This window comes from Diuraphis noxia, unplaced genomic scaffold (assembly GCF_037042655.1).
Source record: "Diuraphis noxia isolate RWA-SAM2 unplaced genomic scaffold, SU_Dnox_SAM2 contig0002, whole genome shotgun sequence".
Lineage (NCBI taxonomy): Eukaryota > Metazoa > Arthropoda > Insecta > Hemiptera > Aphididae > Diuraphis > Diuraphis noxia.
The window spans coordinates 80,515,031-80,535,424 of NW_028301712.1; the positions used below are offsets into that span (position 1 = coordinate 80,515,031).

The following is a 20,394-nucleotide window of genomic DNA, read 5'->3' on the forward strand; positions in this document are numbered from 1 at the left end:
CTATATATTAAACTATAGTTTCCCATGTGTATTCAAACCATTCATTTGGTTTACTTAATATTATGTACAGAGTACACTGAAAAGTGTGGAAAGTAGTTTCTTGTGATACACTACAAATCATTGAAGTTTCTTCACTCAATTCATTGCTTATTTGAACGTGCAGTTTTGTTGTATGAACTTAATACATTATAATCCGTTCCTTTAATTCCAAATTTGTTGAAATTGTGTTGTAACAATAATAACATAAGTAACATTTTATTGAGATACATTTCTGTAGTATTTGAGGTTAGTTATTTTAGTTATTTAGTATCTGTACGTATTGTATATATGATATATATCATTATTCATTTGTTTTGAATGTTTTATATGATTTATGGTAAATTTTTAGTGCAATCGTTAAAGCAATTGGATATTCTTTTTGATTTAACTAGAGTGCAGTTTTTTACCTGATTTATTAATCATTTGAATTGGGGAATTCACGATAGAACGGGTTATCTCATCTTTAATAATTTTTCTATTTTATTTAGAATTATGTTCCGATCTTGATGACTTATTGTTGTTTAATAGCGCAATAATTTCATCTATTTATATGAATCATTATGAGTATTTTTATAACATGGTATAACAATATTACTTAGTGAGTATAAACCAATATCAATTTTAAATATGTTAGTTATTATAATAATAATAATTAATTATATTAATATTATATTAATTATATTAATTAATTATAATTATTATAATAAGTCATTCGGCTTCAACAACAGTTGAAAAAAGGGAGTTGATATAGAGTCGATAGTGAATTGAAAAAACTACTAATTAGTAACATTAATAACTGAATTTTCGATAGTCATATGAGAATTCTGAAGGTAAGTGATTACATGTCATCAATAAAATTTAAATTTAGTTAAAAGTTATGTTATCGACGAGATATTCGATTGCAATATAATTTTAAGTTATGAACTGACCGATAATGTAAAGAATATGATTTTTTAACTTTTTTTAATTTTTTCCCCTCGTCACCTGTTTGAAAATAAAAAAAATTTCTTGATGGTGGTTTCTATTTGAAAATTACACGAAGTTTGTACTTGAGTGATCAAAATAACAAAAATAAAACAAGACTAATTTTACAAGACAATGCGTGTTTATTAGAATTTATGAAAATGTTTAACTGTATTAAATCTTAAATTTTTATTGCTTAGATTTGAAAACATTTGAAAAACAAGTTTTTCCAAGTTTTACCTTTATTGAAAATAATAAAACATATAAATTTAAAATCTTCATTAAATTTGATATTTAATTAAAGAATAATAATTTTGGTTATTTTTTTTGTAGTTTAAAACTTTAAAATATTATTCATCTATTTAATGTAAGTTAATAGCTGTTATTAGAATGTAATAAACCAAAGTTTTCACTGTTATGTTGAATAAAAACTTATTTATTTATAGCCATATTAATATTGAAACAGCAGTTAAGAACTATAAAACAAAAAGTGTTAATAAAATATAATATATTACTGTTTGCTGGACTAGTATATTTTTAAAATTTTCGTACTACCATAAATAAACTTACTACAAAATGATTCCTACCCTCCCCCACAAAAATAAACCAACTGTAAAATGTCTGTGAAATTGATTGAATTAAAAAAATAAAAATAAAAATCGTCTTGTCTTGTTTTTGCCTTATTGAGGGGGGTCATAATTCACGAATTAAAAAAAAAAAAACTCATATAGGCGCTCTAAAAACGACGGAATCGTTACGGTTTTAGCCACCGCCGCCAATTTCGCTCGGTCCTACAGCGCGGACAACAAGCTTGGTCTCGGCGCAGTGCGCTCTCGGGCCGCGCGAGTCACGCTCGTTTATATACTCGTCCCGGTGCGAGCGGAGCACGTCGCGTTCGAACGGTGGAGAAGGTTTCGCGACCAACTCACACGCGGTGCCTACACCGTGATCTCACTGGTCTCGCGCGAGTCATGACGTGTGTCGTCGACGACGGTGATGGCGGTGGCTCGGGGTCCACAACTGAGTAGATGACGTGCACTTGTCTTTCGTGAGATATATATATATATATATAAACGTGTAAGAGTGTGTTACAGTGCCTACTAGTGTGTGTGTGTAAGTGTGTGCGACGATTTCAATTCCGGCGGTGGCAGCGGTGACCGGAAGCGATGTCGGCGGAAATGACTAAAAATATTATTGTATAATATTAAAAACACCCACGCGAGTGTGTGTGTGTGCGTGTGTGAGTACATAATGTATTATACTATTATTGTATTATGTTTGCATGTTTGGCGTGTACATTTGTCGTTGAAAACCCCACACCCCGAATTTTTTTCAAAAAATGTTTAATGTTTTTGACACACTGCCATGTAAGACTAATAGTTAAGTATTATTTGAACGCCAGTCGTGGCAAGTCAAACTGATCACGTGCTGTCGTCTAGCAGTCACGGGGTTTTTTTTTTTAAGAGTTGAGTAAATTTGGTTTTGATTTATTTTTTATCATATATATATATATATATATTATACATTTTCATTTGTGCGCTAAATTAAGGTCTACTGATATGCAAAAACACACTGTTTCTATTAATGATTTTTTTCCTTATTGATATAATATGTAGTCTATTTCTGTATTTATTACGATTCGTAGTATTTGTTCATGATTTGAGCTTAAAATTTAAAAAAAAATACATTCATTGCCCCGCTCAGAATCTAAAATCGTCAGTAGTACAACTATATATGTAAACATTTATCACCCCTACGCATACATGTATAATTAACATATTATATTCAGTACAATCCAATCATCCACATCTAACCGAAAAATGTGTTTTACGCTAAAATCTCCCTTTTTTAACGTAAACCATATATTTTTAAAATTATAATTAAGTTAAAACATTTTTGGTTATTTGATTGAACGCTATTAATAGCGATTTGCATTGTGTTGTTGATTCATTATTAGTATATTAAAAATATATATAATTAAACTGTCATAAAAAAAAACATCATGATGGCAGTGAATCAGAAAATAATATCCCGAAAAAACGACGTTAACGACGATAATGCATCTCTTTATCGCGAGGGCGGGAATTGTAGTATTATTTACCTTACGCCAAAATTTAACAAACACCGTTAAACGGTTTAATTCATTGCAGACAATAAACATTTTTATTATATGCGTTCAACGTAAAACAGGTATGTTAAATAAATATTTGTATCATTTTATATAACGCTCGATAAACGCATTGTTGAGATATTGGAATACATTTTTATCAAAATCATTAAATTATTGCTATGATTAGAAAATATTACAGTAATATACAGTAGTATAACAATAATACTTTTGTATTTAACTTTAAATTAATATTGTTAACAAGAAAATATAATGTAAAAATATTCAATCAGTTGCTTATTTAAATTATATTATACTTAATAATAATTAATAATAACAATGAACCATTTAGTATTTATCAAACATAAAATGAATACAACTATTTATATTCTAATAAATAACAACTAAGTCTTCCCTGATTTTAAAATTTAAATCCGTAATTGTTTAAATCAATTTGTATATAGAGACTGTATTAATTTAGTACTAACAATAAAATAAAATATGTTTTAACATTTCTATTTAAAAAGAACTCATTTATAATCAATTTTTTAGTTTAATTTGTGTTTCATTTAAAACTCAAATCAAAATTTCTTTATATGTTTAGCTTCATGATTTTATATATATAAAAAAAAGAATCATAATTTAAACTTTACCTATAGTTTTAATTTAATAATTTTTCTCTGAAAAATTATTATGCCTTTTTGTTTTGTAATAAAAAAATATTCATCAATTGAATGAAAAATATTAATATTATAATATAATAATTGCTAATATAGTTTTATTTAGTATGGTTTTATTGAATTCCTCATGAAAAGTTTGTTTCAGTCTTAAGTGTAATATTTGTTTTCCAAGGGTCCCAACGATTTTAATGTAAATAGTATGAATTCTAGTAGTTCAGATGTAAAATAACCATTATAAAAATAAATAATCTGTTGATGTACAATTCATAGAAAGAGTTTGAACCGATCACTGGATTTTCGAAGTAAAATTTAAAAAAAGTCTTAAATGTAGTTTGAGGTTTATTAATAAATTAAACAAATTATATTTGAAATAACCCAAATCTAAAAAAAAAAAAAAAATGGTATTATACAAAGACGGTCGTTATTTAGTTACAGCTGAGATGCAAATTTAATGTATTCTAAAAAAACCTTAAATAGATGGGAGGTAAAGTCTAATAGGGTTTTTTGCTAACTTTAAGATAGTCCAAATCTTGGAAGGTTTACACAATTAAAAGCTGACATACATTTTATGGATCGCGCGTAATTAATTTCTTTTATGTTTGGTTATTTTAAGCATAATTAACGTTTAGATATGTATGTATATTATATAATATATACAAATAAATTAATTGTGTTTAAATATAAATTTTAAACACGTAAACAGTTTATAGGATTATGCAATTATGTATGGTTGTATCTCTAATATATAAAGATTATTTTTTATGCACAATTATCTTATTGATATTCACAATCAGTTCTAAAATACACTGAAAAATAAAAATTGAATATTTAATTTTATTGAAAATTACAAAATACGTTAAACATTTTACGATTTTTAAAAGAATCCATAATAAAATCAACTGTATAAACACAATACCATAATTTAATTGGGACACTTTATTTTAATAATTGAAATGTATTCTTGTTCATTGTATATGTATAATATTATAAATTTTTAAACATAATATGATAATTTGTTAATTTATCTTTCACAGAAAACTTTGTTTGAAATATTTATTTCACTTCTAATTTAAATAAAAGACAACACTTCCCCTCAAATCCACGCAAAATATTATAATTAACATTTTTATTGGTTTTTATTTTTTCCTAGTACATTCAATTTTTTTATTGCCCTTTTTTGTTTTACTCTTAAAATAATTATAATTACATGATATTTACTATAAAAAAATACTACATAACATATATAAATTAGCTCTTTATGTATATAATATACATATATAATATATGATATTAAAAATATTTTTTTTTCATCATCTAAACTACCTATACAAGCTATATATATATATTGGTGTGTTTCACTTTTTATAATATAAAGACTGCGATACCCACGGTGTTACTTGGTCACGTGCACATTTTCTCACAAGTATTATACTTATCATCAATCCCGCATACTCAGTTTTGTAAATTAAATAAATAATTTAAAACTATTACAATATTTAGTATTTAATACGACTTTAATTACATATTATAATAAGTGCACTTAAGCGTTTTAACTTTTAAGAATTATTTAGATGGTACATTAATTATTGTCCTTAATCTAAACACTATATTTATACATTTTTATCAAGCAGGATAATAGACAGTAAACTAGATTAATTAAATTAAAATATATACAAAATATATATCCTCTCTCCAAGAGTGGAAAACGTTAGGTGAAAAGTAAGTTTAAATGTAAAACGTGTAATACACAATATAACATATATTTTATTAGAAGCGAATTTTAGTATAGATACTTTCTGTTGAAAATATATTTAAATATTATTAAGGCTATATTCTAGTTTCTATTAAATTGTCAAGGTTTTGAGATGAAATAAATAATTATTTATGTTATCATAAATCTACATAAAAACTGAAAATCCTAAAATTTAAAGAAACAATAAATAGCTAAAATATTAAAAAAATTATATCATGTCTAAAATATAATAATATTTTAATAACAGCATATGTTATTTGAAGAAAATTTAATGAATTTATGGTTATATATTTTTATTTATTGTAAAAAGCACAGTGATTTTATCAAAAATTATATAAACTATAAATTGTATAATCTATAATAATACTATATTCTCATTTTTCATATTTTTACTATTTTGAAAAATACTGAATATTGTTTTACTTTTTACCTACCAAAGTAATAACTAAGTTTGCTACAAGAAACTGCCATCCATAATATTGAAGTATTTTTTATGGTATGAAAAGTGTCTTAGGACATATAAAATAAAAAAATAACAGAACCTGAATTGTAAAAGAAATATTTTCGTCGTTCCACTTCTAAATGTGTTTTTGTAAGTGATAAATTATGTGTATAAAACTATTAACTCATTTTTAGAATGTCAATATGAATATAATAATCACAATTTTATTTATATCTTAAACTTGACTAAGACAATAAAAATAAAAAGCTTATATGTCAACAAAGTAGTTTTAAAAAAATGTTTTTATAAGTATAAAATTCACTTTGATTTTAACATTTAGAAAATATAAATTATTGAGTAGGTAACATTAGACCTGATTTGAATTTACTTCAACTTTAATTAATTAAAATATAAAATGAATTAAGTTATATATTTAACTAAAATGAAAGATATTTAAAATGTTTGAGTTCATTTGCGATAATATTAATAATGCTATTTTTGTTAGGTATTACCTATATGCTAACATCCAACCTACACTAAATATGCATTTTAAATGAATTATAGTATTTATTAATTAATGAAATCTTAAATATTTCATTTTATATTACCCCACAAAGTTTTTGAAGAAATAAATTCTACGCCAAAGATAGCCCCTTTTGTTAACTGATGCACCGTAAAATTAATTTAGATTATTACATAAAGTTTGTACATAAATAATTGAATAACTTTTTTTTAAATCATAAAATGTGTGATTGTTTGTTGTATTTATTGGGGTATTTTATTTTTTGCTTGTTTTATTGTTAAAAAATGCACTACTATAATTTATAATTGGCAAGTATAAAAAGCTTTAGTCTATATTAAAAAATATTAAAAATCTTACCAATTGTAAAAATTGTTGTATACATTTATCTTAATCTTAATTATAATTTATTTTCAACACCTACAAATGGTTTATTAAAAATAGTCATAATAGAAAATAGAAATTTTCGCATACTGTAAGCTTTCAATTTTTATTGTTTCTAGATTAAATTATTAGTAGTGTGCATATCAGTATTAAATGTGTAACAGCGTTTAAATACGTTCTACATTCAAAGGGAATTTTAGTCAATCACATTACTAAAAACCGTTTCTATAAATTTTGAAATCTTTAATATTACCTGTAAATATCTTTATTACTATTGCTGATTGTTGTGTAATTATGGATTTTGTAGAAAGCTATGGTTTTGTATTTTGATAGTTGTGACAAATTTCAACTGAAAATCTGATTAAGTTCATACACTTCCATTGATTATATTAAATAATATAATATAATGTACACACAACAATATGCACGTAATTAAATATACAACGTTTGAGATATTTCATTGGTGTCTTTCATAATTTTTTCTTAAACTTACTTAACATTATATGTATATCGAAAAGTCTTGCTAGAGACTCCTTTCTGTGCGTAAGTGTTATATACATTTGATTGAGTCACACAGTTTTTCCGCCATTACAATTTGAAGTCAACTACACGTATCAATCACTCAAGCTTGTGTATAGACGTCCATATGGGGGGGGGGGGCTGAGTTCAAATTCAGAGACTCCTGTTTTTTATTTAGAGTGAGGAACTCATTTTTGAAATGAATCATGCCACAAAACTAATAGTTCTTATAAGTTGGGATCACTGCTCTACAGCAACAATTGTTTACTTATTAGGTACTCAGTTATTAAATATTAAATATATATTATATAACCATTTGATTTTAAATGCTATAAATGATAAATAAAGTAGCATTTATTTTGAAATAACTAATAAACTATAAACTTTATTAAAATGAGATAAATGTAGTTTAATAAAGAATAGAAATAGTAAGACTATGTACTTAGATTATTGCAAGTTTTTGTCGAACCTCTTCTTAAACGAATGGTGTCATCTCCTGCAATAAAACACTTTTGGCCTTGAATTTTTTTGAACCCCCAACACCCTTCTATTAAAAACGGGAAGATGTTCCACCATACAGGAGAGGTATATTGTGAAATCTTGGCATGGTAATGAGGGGACCAAGAGATTACCGATGGTCGTTACTGGATCTTTGATGGCAATATGATGTTTGGTAAAAATTATTCGGTCACAGATATCGGACCTACATTGGTATTTACGATAGATAAAACAATAAATAAAATATAAACTATCATTTCTATAAAGTTTTCAGGTTCAAAAGATGAAATTATTGTTTATATTTATAAGAAATAGAATCCTAAACAACGTTTTAAAATACTTTTGAGATAGTTAACGTAGATTTAATATGCATATAGAAATCGGATGCAAATATTTCTTCCAACATAAAAAATAGTTTACAGGAGTGGGCGTATTTAAATATTTAAACAAAAATAAATAATTATATTCTAAATAGCTGATATTGAGTTTTAGAGCTAGATTTACGAAAAAATAATCAATATTTTTTTCAAAAGGTCGCTATATATCTTGTGTTTCCCCCGGAAATTCCTAAATAATGACCACTTTATGGTACAAAAGTGTTCAATTTAAAATCTATAGAGGTGCTTTTATACAACTTTCCTATCTATTTGACTAGCTATAAAGCTTCAGAAATAAACCTTAAAAAAAACACACATCGGTTTAAAACCAAACAGTACCAATGTATCACTGTACTCAGAATCTATAAAACGTGATAGTTTATTATTGTTGTGCAGATTCGATTCGTTATACAAATAATAGCCATTTGTTCGATAAAGGAAAATGTCAGTTATTCCTCGAGCGTGAACCACTTGACGATAACGTGGCTTAAATTATGTATTATTTATCCCACTTTTCCAATTATTGTAGTCGACATTGTATTATTATTTATTTTATATTGTAGTTAAATAAATTAACATAGTTATTCGAACATGCTTACTGTGTTACTTATTCGTTATTATTATTATATAACATTATAAGGTCATATTATTATACCTATAGGTAGTAATAGCGATTTGTGGAAATAAAAAACTGACGAGTCATCGTAAATGTAAATAGATATCTATACAAACGGTGTTCCACTGGACGATATCGATTGTATTTTCGAGACCGGTAAACTAAACTGTATCGTACCAAATCGAAATAAAGGTGTTCCATAAATATTACTATAAACAGTCTAAACCTTTATTCTTGTATATAAGATAACAATATCTTTGTTTTGTCAAACATATTTTTTTCCATGTTTTACATCTTGTAACTATAGTTTATAGTTGTACAGAAAAAAAAAGAAAAAAATCACGACAATTCCAATCATACTATAAACAATATAATATGAAATACATTAAAGATACACACACAACCAATTTACGTTATCAATTTTCACATGATAACCATTTAAATTTACTATGTGGAAGAGATTGTTCAATTTTGATATTCATTTTTTTTTTTTATAGAGCTATAAAACTATTCTAGAAACCAATATATAAATTAATCTTGATTTTTTTTAAAGCCGGTTTTCCAAATTTTAATTTAAGTATACAAAAGTTAATACATTTATCTTACATAATAATTATTTGTGTACAATCAATATTCGGTTGGTTATATTTCATTCATACAACATGTATAGTTATTTTTAATGAGGAATATCAATAATCAAATAGATTTTCATTATATTTCATTACTAGGGCTAGGATTTTGTAGCAAAATAAATCCTTAAAAAAGCATTTTAAGTAGCCAAAAAAAAGCCAAAAATAGCATTTAATAATTTAATTCTAAAAAAGCAAATTTCAATTACACATAAAATTAAATATTAAAAAAAGCGGGAAAGTGGATGTCGTTCTGCTGTACTCTGAGCGAAGACGATTTATCTATCTAGGATATATTATAGATTATTAAAAATTTTCAAATCTTAGATTTAATAAAATTTTTTATGAATTTCTAACATAAAATAATTTGAACATTATCGTAATTTTTCCGTATTTAGTCAAAATTTGAACTTTTAATGCTTATAAACAAAAATTGTGACTATGTATTTCTTTTATTTTTCAACTGCTATTGTAAAAATACGTTAAGAGCCTTGTATTACATTTTCAAATCTTAGATATAAAAGGAAAAAAATTATGAATTTCTAGCTTAAAATAATTTGTGAATTGTTGTGATTTTTACGTATTTTGTCAAAATTCAAACTTTGAATGCTTTTAAAAAAAAATTAGTTCTATGAATTTCTTTTATTTTTCAACTGCTATTGTAACATTATGTTTAGAGCCTTGTATTAAATTTTCAAATTTAAAATTGTAACAATTTTATTTAAATTAATATATTAAATGCATAATACATCAAATAATATGTTTAATTAGTACAAATGTACTTTTAAACTTTTTTTTATTCTAATAACTACTGATAGAAAATTGTAAATTATGTATTTAAATAGAAAAATTGTATTCCTTATTTCATAAAAATAAGTTTTGTTTGGGTATTTTTTAATTTTTTAAATACAAGCTATCGCCATCACTCATTAATTCATTCACTACTACATTAATATGAATCTATGAAAAAAAAAATGTTAAAGACGAAACGCGTCTAGCTTATTAATCATTGTTGACTATTACCAAACGGTAATAGCACGTTTTTCGATTTTCGTAATTTTTCAAGATGAATAAAATCTACTTATTTTAAATACAATAAATTTAATATTGACCACATCATCATTAACTACTTGAAATACTGTACAAAAAGCTAGATTGTACACCAATAAGTATGTATTACTTATATTATATACTATATATTTATTTTTTTTGAGATACGTGGTATCATAAATTTGTTTTTGGGATATGGTATAATACTTGGTACTGGGATAAAGAAGTACACAGATACATGGTATTTTAACACAATCTTTTTTTCTTTAATAATAACATTATTATAATACTATTTAATTATTATAACAGTCTTAAATATTATTAATAACATCTAGTACTTCTCGTAACTAGTATTACATTGATTATAATAAACAATTTATTTTATAAAGATCAAAAAACGAAAATTGAAAAATTTGTATAATTATAAGGTTAAATAATAATATACTCGTGTGATTATTGATTATAACAGTCTGAATACAAAATTAACTATTTAAATACAATAAGTAATAACTTGATGTAATGTAGTTATAATTAACACACTTAATATTACTCATACTATTCGTTACCAGTGACAAAATTGATGATGGTAATTATCAATTTATTTTATTTTATTCTTTAGGAATAAAAAACAACTTTGTAAAACTTTAAACTCTAAAATTTATGTTACTTTGGATGAGTTCATAAATAAATTGCTTGGTTGCTTAGTCTAAATTATTCACTTAAGTAACACCTGCATAAGAGAGCTTATTAAAAAAATGAATGAGTACCGTATGGTAAATTAAGTTTGAGGCGTTGGAGATCATTCCATGTTGTGACTGTTAATTGTATTGGTACATAGGGTATAATTTTGAACATTTAGTGTCAAATCGGTTCTTTTTGGTCTTAACTGTTCTGGTTTTTGTGAAATTTCTAAATGTGTATGATTAAATGAAAGCTTATAAAATATTTTTTTACTAATTGGTTCATTTTTAATATTCGTCGATCTTTTGCTTCAGTATAGCTTTTGTATAACCCAATATAATTAATTTTTATCATATTTATCAAATTAGTTGATAGTTAAAAAAATCATCGTAATATAGTACTTTTAGCATAACAATTATAGTTCGAATATTACAGTTTACAAATATAGGATACAAATATACTCTTCATAATTTAATTGTGTTTTTTCATATGGTGAAGGATTTTTTTGTACTTTTTTAGTCAGTCTTATAAATTCTAAAGACAAGTATAATTCTTCGTCTTTTAAATACCGTTATATAAAACTGTGAACACTATAAAATTCCATTTGTGTGTGTCTCCTAATGAAAAATTATTGATCTATATGAACAATTCGTTTAATTAAAAAAATTAACAGAGCATTGGCCATTATCACATTCCAATTTTGGTACCTAAAGCCATATGAAAATATGATTATTTTTGTTGTTTTTGGTTTTGTAATACATAAATTAAAAATAATTGTATAAAATATTGATGGTTCAAGTTCCTTTTCATCTTCATGCTACCAGTATAAACTATTATAGTACATAATAATAATAATTATCATATAAATTGAAAAAAATATTGAGATACGTGTTATTTATGTGATTATACAAAAACGAGTTGTTATAAAAACTATAATATCATCACAACCAATGAAAAATCCATCATCAATATGATAAAGAAATAACCGTAAAGAGGTTATAAAAATGTAAATACTAAAATCGTCTTATAAAAAAAAAATTTGAAATACCTGATAGTACCATTTGGCCAACGATATATAATATTGAGCTCTGAATTTTCTATCTACAAATTTTTATCTAAATCATTTACAGTTACTGATGCACGTTTTTACAGTAGTATCTAGTCCATATAAACCGGATTTAGTGTCTTTTTTCCTTGTTCTTGTCCTTCCGTGTCAGTTCCGGACCGGAAATGTTTCCTTCATAAATGACCCCGTAATCACCCGATACGTCATGCCCGACCTTCATTGTTCTTTTCGTATAACAACCTACCCGTTGGCAGTTTATTCACCGGAATAACATTTCAGTACGCGCGTTTTCAACCCTACCCACCCATTCCCGCTCCAAAGCGATCACTATACGCGCTCATATTGTCAAAGCGCTCGCGTATTCTTTGAAGATATTTGAATAAACATGATTTATAGTTTCTTGCGAGATGTTATTCAACAGACTAAACGGTACATTTTGTTACAACCATCGCTTCGTCTGATTTAGAATTCAGATTACCGTGTCATTAAAATATACATGAGTGACAGTTAAAGTAACATTACACCGTTAGCAGCAGTAATTGTATATCTCTTTTTAACACATATGTTTTGTTACTTCATTAAAATTTTTTTTTAAAGTGATCTATATTATATTATAGAAAAATTTTCAAAGTATGCTAATAATTTCGTGTTTATTTGATTTGAGTCAATAAAACTTATAATTTACGTCAAACCACCTAGGAAAAGTATACAAAAAAATATTAAAACAATGCAGATTATCGGACTATACATACCACATTATGCAGTACTATGTTTGCACATCATAATATTATTATATTTAAAACCTAATTACAGTTTTAAATATTTTAATACCCTAAAATTGTGTTCCTTTTTATAAAACCATTTAGGGATATTAAAAAGATGATTATATGTAATATGTTTTCTAAAAAAAAAAGATTTTGAACGTTTTTTAGTAGTGAAAATAACCTACGAGATAAATAAACCTCCCATGAGTGTATTACTGGATACCTCTTATATAGATAATACAAATATTTATGTTATTTGAATATTTCTCCATATTTTATAATTTTACATTATTCATTAATTCAGCTAAATAAATATATTTTTATTTCATTAGTAATTTAAGCAATAATAAAATACCAAATTTAACTTAACATTGTGCATCACTCTAATAATTTTTTTTTATATAAGCTTTTAGTAATACTATTACAGCTCAACAATTTTTAACACCGCGTAATTAATTTAACAATAAAATATTAAACGAGTTAATCGATAAACCTTTTTATAGATATACGTCATATATAAAATATAAATCATATCATATTGTATAATTTAATTTGATTTCATAGGGTAAGTAACGTTCTTTAAAAAAATACAACACGCAAGTGAGGGGTAAAATATGTCAATGAAAAATAAAATGAGTGACGATAGTATGGTGTATTTACTTGTGCCTATAATGACAAATGCACCGAACTATAATAATTGACCTATATTAAATAAAAACATGAATCTATAAATCCAAAATAAGAATAATATAACAATAGTATGAACTATGCCGAAATTTAAACCTTACTTAACCTAGTTTGTTTTCTTATAGTGACTCATTGCAACGGTAGGTAGGTACGTAGCAAACAATGCATTATTCAAATTCAAACAACAATCACTGACGATGCAATGAATAGATGAATGGTATTTCCTATAAAATAAATGCTATATTAAAACTAGACGAGTTGACATATGACAAGAGATGAAATAGGTAATCGTTTCGGAAGTTTGGATTTGACAATAATCGGGTAGTCATAAGTATAAAACAAATAAAAGTGAAGTACATCACGTACTCGTGTCAATAGGGATTCGTTCTAAATAATTTATGAACAATTTCAACGCGATGAGCCGATACAAAAATTGATTGAACAAAAGCAGATAAATTGATGGAAATTTTCTCCATAAAAATACATTTAAAAAAAACAGATGGCATTTCATATATTAATAATTTTATGAATATAGAAATGTTCTTCGATAAATACCTATTATTGAGAGAAAAATCTATATTACTGTTTACGGTCTCTATTGTTAAAAAATATATCAAATATTTATATTTATACTTTCAGTTACTATTGCCGCAGCTGCACTATGGTACAATAATAAGGTTTTGAAAAATGTGCGAATTGAAAAAAAACATCGATTCATTTTAATATAAATTTGTTTACTTACAAAATATGTAAAGTTAATTGTGAATTATAAAAGTTAAAATAATTGTCAATTGAATATATTAGTGTAGGGTATTCATTGTAATAACTAGAGCCCGGAATTAAATTCTTTAAAAATAGCCAAAATAAGATGCTAATATTCTCTTAAAAAGTTGAAAATATTCTTCCAATATTCTTTAAAAATCATAATAAAATATGCTTTTTTATTAATATATATTCTCAATATGCAAGAAAATTAAGCAAATAATAAAAAAACTGATATAAATAGATACAATAAGATACATAATATTCAAAATAATTAAATAGTACAAAAACCTGATATAAATACTATATAAAATAGGTACACAATAAAAAATACTTCATGTTAAGAAAAGTTCGATTAAATTATTAATAATAATATTAAATATTTAATTATTTTAAATTTTTAACTAAGAAAATGTTTGGAAACAGTTAATAACTATATTTTGTTCCATGTGCTCTGGTGTCATACTTGTGCGACGGTCGGTCAAAATGTTCTTATATGTACTAAAAGAACGTTCGCGTCAACTGAAGTCACAGGAGCATATTGCAAATCAGTTATCATATTATTATATAGTACAGTGGATTGCAGCACATTACTACGTAGGGTATAACAATTGTATATACGATGGACGATGGTATATAAATATATAGTATATTTTCAATATCATATCATTATCACTATTATCGGACATAATATAATTTAAAATTATTTACGTCACTGCAACCAAAAATATCGAACAACTATACAAATTAATCGATATATACTCTCTAATATTCTTTATTATACGAAATACCATTCTTTTATCTTGAAATATTCTCAAACATGCAAAAGAATATAATTCCGGGCTCTAGTAATAACATTTTAGAGGAACTTTTTTGTATCCATTTGTTTAAGAACACAAAATGCACAACTTAATCAAATATGATATTATATTATAATTTTTAGGTTGTAAAAAATAACAACTCTAATAAAGCTACAGAACATGAGACGTATCGTCATTTATAGGTACTTATTTAAGTAATTTATAAATTTAGTGAACGAATCTGTTTTTATTTTATTTTTTTGAATCAACATAAATCGTGAACAGTTTGAACACGCTGAGTAATTACTTTGTGTGTTACAGTGACGATTTTCCGGAATAGCGAATCCATACAACGAGTAAAAACTTCTTTCGTGACATAGAGAAGCTGCAGGGAAAGTGAACGAAAATGAACTGGACGACAATGGTGGCGCTGGTAAACGGCACTGTCGAGTACGAGGACCCGACGGGCACGGAGGAGGCGGTCTCCTGTCGGTCGATTTTCAGCGACCGTTTCCCGCTGTCGGCGGTGCTGATGGTGTTCTGCATGGTGACCGTGTTCGGTAACTGTTTGGTTATCGTCGCTGTGGTCCGGGAGCGGTATCTGCACACGGCTACCAACTATTTCATCACGTCGCTGGCTTTCGCCGACTTCCTGGTCGGGCTGGTGGTGATGCCGGTGAGCGCCGTGCAGGAGGTGCTCGACCATTACTGGACGTTCGGCATAAACGCGTGTGACGTATGGCGGTCGCTGGACGTGTTGTTCAGCACGGCGTCCATACTGAACCTGTGCGTGATATCACTGGACCGGTACTGGGCCATCACCGATCCGTTCACGTACCCGACGAAAATGAGCCGGAAGCGGGCGTACCGGCTGATCGCCGCCGTGTGGGTGTGTAGCGGCGTCATCAGTTTTCCGGCAATCATATGGTGGCGGTTGGTCCGCACCGAACCCGTTCCCAGCAACACGTGCCCGTTCACCAACAGCACCGGTTACCTGATCTTCTCGTCCACCATATCGTTTTACGTGCCACTGGTGGTCATGGTGTTCACGTACTACAAGATCTACACGGCGGCTGTAACGCAGACCCGGTGCCAGCGGCTGGGCACCAAAGTGCTGTCGTCCACCCCGTCGTCCGGCGGTGGCTCCGGATGCGGCGGTGGTAGTGGCGGCAGCGGTGGTGCAGGTGGCGGCGGTGGTGGTGCCGGCGGCGGTCGCATGGAACTCACGCTCCGAATACACCGGGGTGGCGGGACAACCACGTCCGCGTCGGCAGGCTACACGCGAGCTCACCAGCTGCAGAAAAATTTTTCCCTAAGTCGAAAGCTGAGCAAGTTGTCGCGCGAGAAGAAGGCAGCCAAGACGCTGGGCATCGTCATGGGCGTGTTCATCGTCTGCTGGCTGCCGTTTTTCGTCGTCAACTTGCTCTCCGGGTTCTGCGACGAGAGCTGCGTGTTCAAGGACCAATTGCTATCGTCCGTGGTGGCCTGGCTCGGGTGGATCAACAGTGGCATGAACCCAGTGATCTATGCCTGCTGGAGCAGAGATTTTCGCAGGTAAGCCGTCGTCGCACATGCGTTTGACGATTAATAATATTATTATTAGCTATAATATTGTTTCCAATCGACCGTATTATTGCGGTGTCATATTATTTACTGTAATTTGTCATGATATAGTATCGCATCGTCTGTGATATATGGTTAGGTAAGGTATGGTCACACGATATTATAGGGGTCCAGATGCTGTGAAGGCGCGTTTTTTCTTCCTGAAATCTAGATTCTAGACAAATATTGATATTGAAACGATGAAAATAATAAGATTGATGATTTACTTGACAAAAAATACGTGTTTTTTAGAACGGTTCCAAGCCACTGATATTTTAATTGCTACGTCAACGGTTGGCCGAAGAATCTTTTCTCGCAATTTTATAAAAGTTCTTTTATTATGGTGCAAAAAAAACAAAGTTTTTCATAAAAAAAGTCGTAAATTCAAAATACTTAGTTTGAATCGAAAAGCAGACTGATTCCTGTCGTTTTTCGTTTCAATGCAAATTACTTTAAATTATATTTAAAAGAGTCTAAAATTATTAAAAAAATATGTGCAAAACGTAATTATATGAAATGAAAAAGTAATTTCAATTTATACGAAAACAATTTAATAACATGTCATGTAAATATTAATATATTTCAAACAAATCATTGATATAACCAATAAAAAATATAATTACTAGCATTACTGAAGATGAAGACAAGTCTATCTTGTCATTTAGTAAATCACTGTAATATATGTGTTGAATTTGAATTAAAAATATTATGTTTCATAGTAGATAATCAAAACAAGAACTCGGAACATTTGAAATATTAACTTATTTATTTTTTAATCTTAAGCATAATTTTTTTTAGGTACTAAGCACAATTTATTTATGTACATGTCCGTCTAGATAAACTTAATACATACCGTGGGGATCAAGCGACATTTCATGAAAATGGTTAGTTTAATTATAAATCAGCAATTACATATTTGTATCATAAAAAGTCTCTTACTCAAATATGAAATTAATTTTAATTTCCACGGCTATCACCTAACGGAATCAACTAATATAAAATGTACAATTAATCATTTTAAGTGCATGCATGTGTTATGTCCTAGAATAGAAAATGTTCCTATTTCGTCATCTAAGCCAAAACTGATCAATACAATAAATTAATTATACAAGGTATGGGCACGATAATGCACTCAATAACAAAAATCATGAGTTCATACAGACATAATATTATGTTTAGTAAGAACTTCATGTACAAATACTTGGTTTAATCTCATAATTACTATAAGTTTAAATTAAATTGAAATCGTGGAGTACATTTACGAGTCGGTAGATAATTATTGTGTAAAATAATAAATTGTGACCACTAAAAATTAATGGCCGTACTAATTTGCTTCGCGGGACTTCTAATGGTTATAATACAATAAAATTCAAATAAATAAAAATATATAAATAATCGCATATTATTGTAAACATTAAATACTAACCTTAAGTGATAATAATAAGTAAAATATATTGTGATGTACATAATTACTTCCTTCTAATAATTTATATCGATCAATCTTTGAAAAAAATAAAAAATGTTAAGCCTATTTTAAGTGGTCTTGTATTTTTTTTTTAAAAGCAGCAGTCACTAACCTTTTAGAGCTCACGGATTAATTGATCCATTGTTTCAAATTCTACGGACCAATATAAAGTATGTGGTAAAATATAGTGTTTAATGTTTATACTAAAAATTATTAGCAATAATCGAAAATATCTCATGGCCATCAATATAGCGTTACTCTCCGATAAACTTTATCTCGATATTCTGACAATGTGCGTCCGATACATGTACGTAGGATATTATTCGCGAATATATCACGCAGAAATTATTATTAATATTATTACAATAATGCAGGAGTTTCAGTCCACGAGAATCATGCGTACAACCAGACAGCTGCAATCTCATCAGTCATCTCTCGCCTCCACTCTTTGGCTCGCTTACTCGTCGTTTTCCGTTAGTCAGTATAATATTATAAATTATAATATTATTACTACTACTGCGTGTTCCCTGGAAAATTGGCTATCGTTGTCCACCACTCGGCAAAAACAATAATAATAATATAATATCACAGCTTACCTGAGCTTGGTCAACTATTCCTTGCCAATGACTTACGAGAAATGTAAAAAATAATTCACACTAGTTTACCATAAATGGTCTGGACCTAGAGCTACCCAGGGTTCGGGATCTCGTTTAATAGAAAAAAAATTATCCGTCTTATTATTATAATTTATTAGTATTGAGGTATAGACTATAGAGATTAGTATTAAACTTGGAAAAGGAAAGTTTATCGAAAACAGTTTCGGGCCAAAATAAACGGCACTGTCACTATAGTAGATATAAACGTATAATAATTAATGATATTATATTAGTAGGTATAACAGAAACTAATATAGAATTTTTATCATCATGAGAATAATTGGATTTTGTATTATAAAATAGGTCAATAATGTATTCCATGTAAAAAAATATTTAAAAAATATCATCATAGGTGAAGGTATAATATTTAAAATACGCTCATATATTGGAGGCTAAACAATATAAACCAAGTTAAAGACATGTTTAGAATCGAAAATATTAATCTTGGATTTATGGCAAAAATGTACGATCAAGCCATAAATGTTATTAAATTACTGAATATTTGTTATATTATGTTTGAATGCAATTATGTTACTTGATTTGTAAATTGACGTTCAGGTTTACTTATAGTCATCCATAGTTCCACTTAAATATTCATGAGAATGGAATTTTCTATAAACATAACGTAGTTCTATAACTTTCATACAGTTTCATTATGTATGAATGTTACTTATAATATATTGAAATCTCTTACTCATAAGAACTATTAACAATAATTGCAAATTAAATGTCAAAATATTTTGAAAAAATGTGTTTGCATATTATATGAAAAGTTAATTTAATCATCCAACATAAACATTCAATATTTGAAAATTATATTTTCAATTACAACTAAAATAAGACAAACACAAAAAGCAATGAAAATCATTACCACATAATATAAAAATTGGTGTACTACTTAATATTGTATGATGTTAATAAGGTTTTCAATTGTTAACATTTAATTACGGTTCAAATCATTTTTAAATATGTATTATAGTTCATAAAAATATAATTTTTTATAATTGAATTGTTATTTTGCTTTTCATGAAAGTTTTATTTTATTTTTTCATACTCTGAAAAGTTTTTTATTTCATTTAATTTTTTTCATTTATTTAGTTAGTAGGTATAAATGACTTTATAGCATTGACGCATTGTATGGCTAACCTAACTATTTAAAACGTAAAGATTACTCATATCGTTTTTTTTATTCTTAACTATATTATATTTATAAGAATAATAAATTAAACTAATAAAAACTTAAAAAATAGTAAGAATAATTTGTAAACTTATAAATTTATAAATCTGGGTTTTATTTATTTATTAATAATTATTTTCTAACCATTAAAATATAA

General features: G+C 27.3%; 1 protein-coding gene across 2 annotated transcripts in view; it reads left to right on the forward strand.

Annotated features, from left to right (window-relative positions):
• Positions 1-1,838: 1,838 nt before the first annotated feature.
• Positions 1,839-20,394, forward strand: part of Dop1R2 (dopamine receptor 2) — a 148,715-nt gene continuing 130,159 nt past the window's right edge. Inside the window, exons 1-3 of one of the 2 annotated variants that reach the window (XM_089220503.1) lie at positions 1,839-2,242; positions 15,481-15,540; positions 15,659-16,891. In XM_089220503.1, coding sequence (XP_089076629.1) covers positions 15,744-16,891 — 1,148 coding nt within the window. In that variant the 5' untranslated portion in view covers positions 1,839-2,242; positions 15,481-15,540; positions 15,659-15,743. The remainder of the gene's footprint in view (positions 2,243-15,480; positions 15,541-15,658; positions 16,892-20,394) is intronic. The other variant, XM_089220502.1, reaches the window with a different exon arrangement.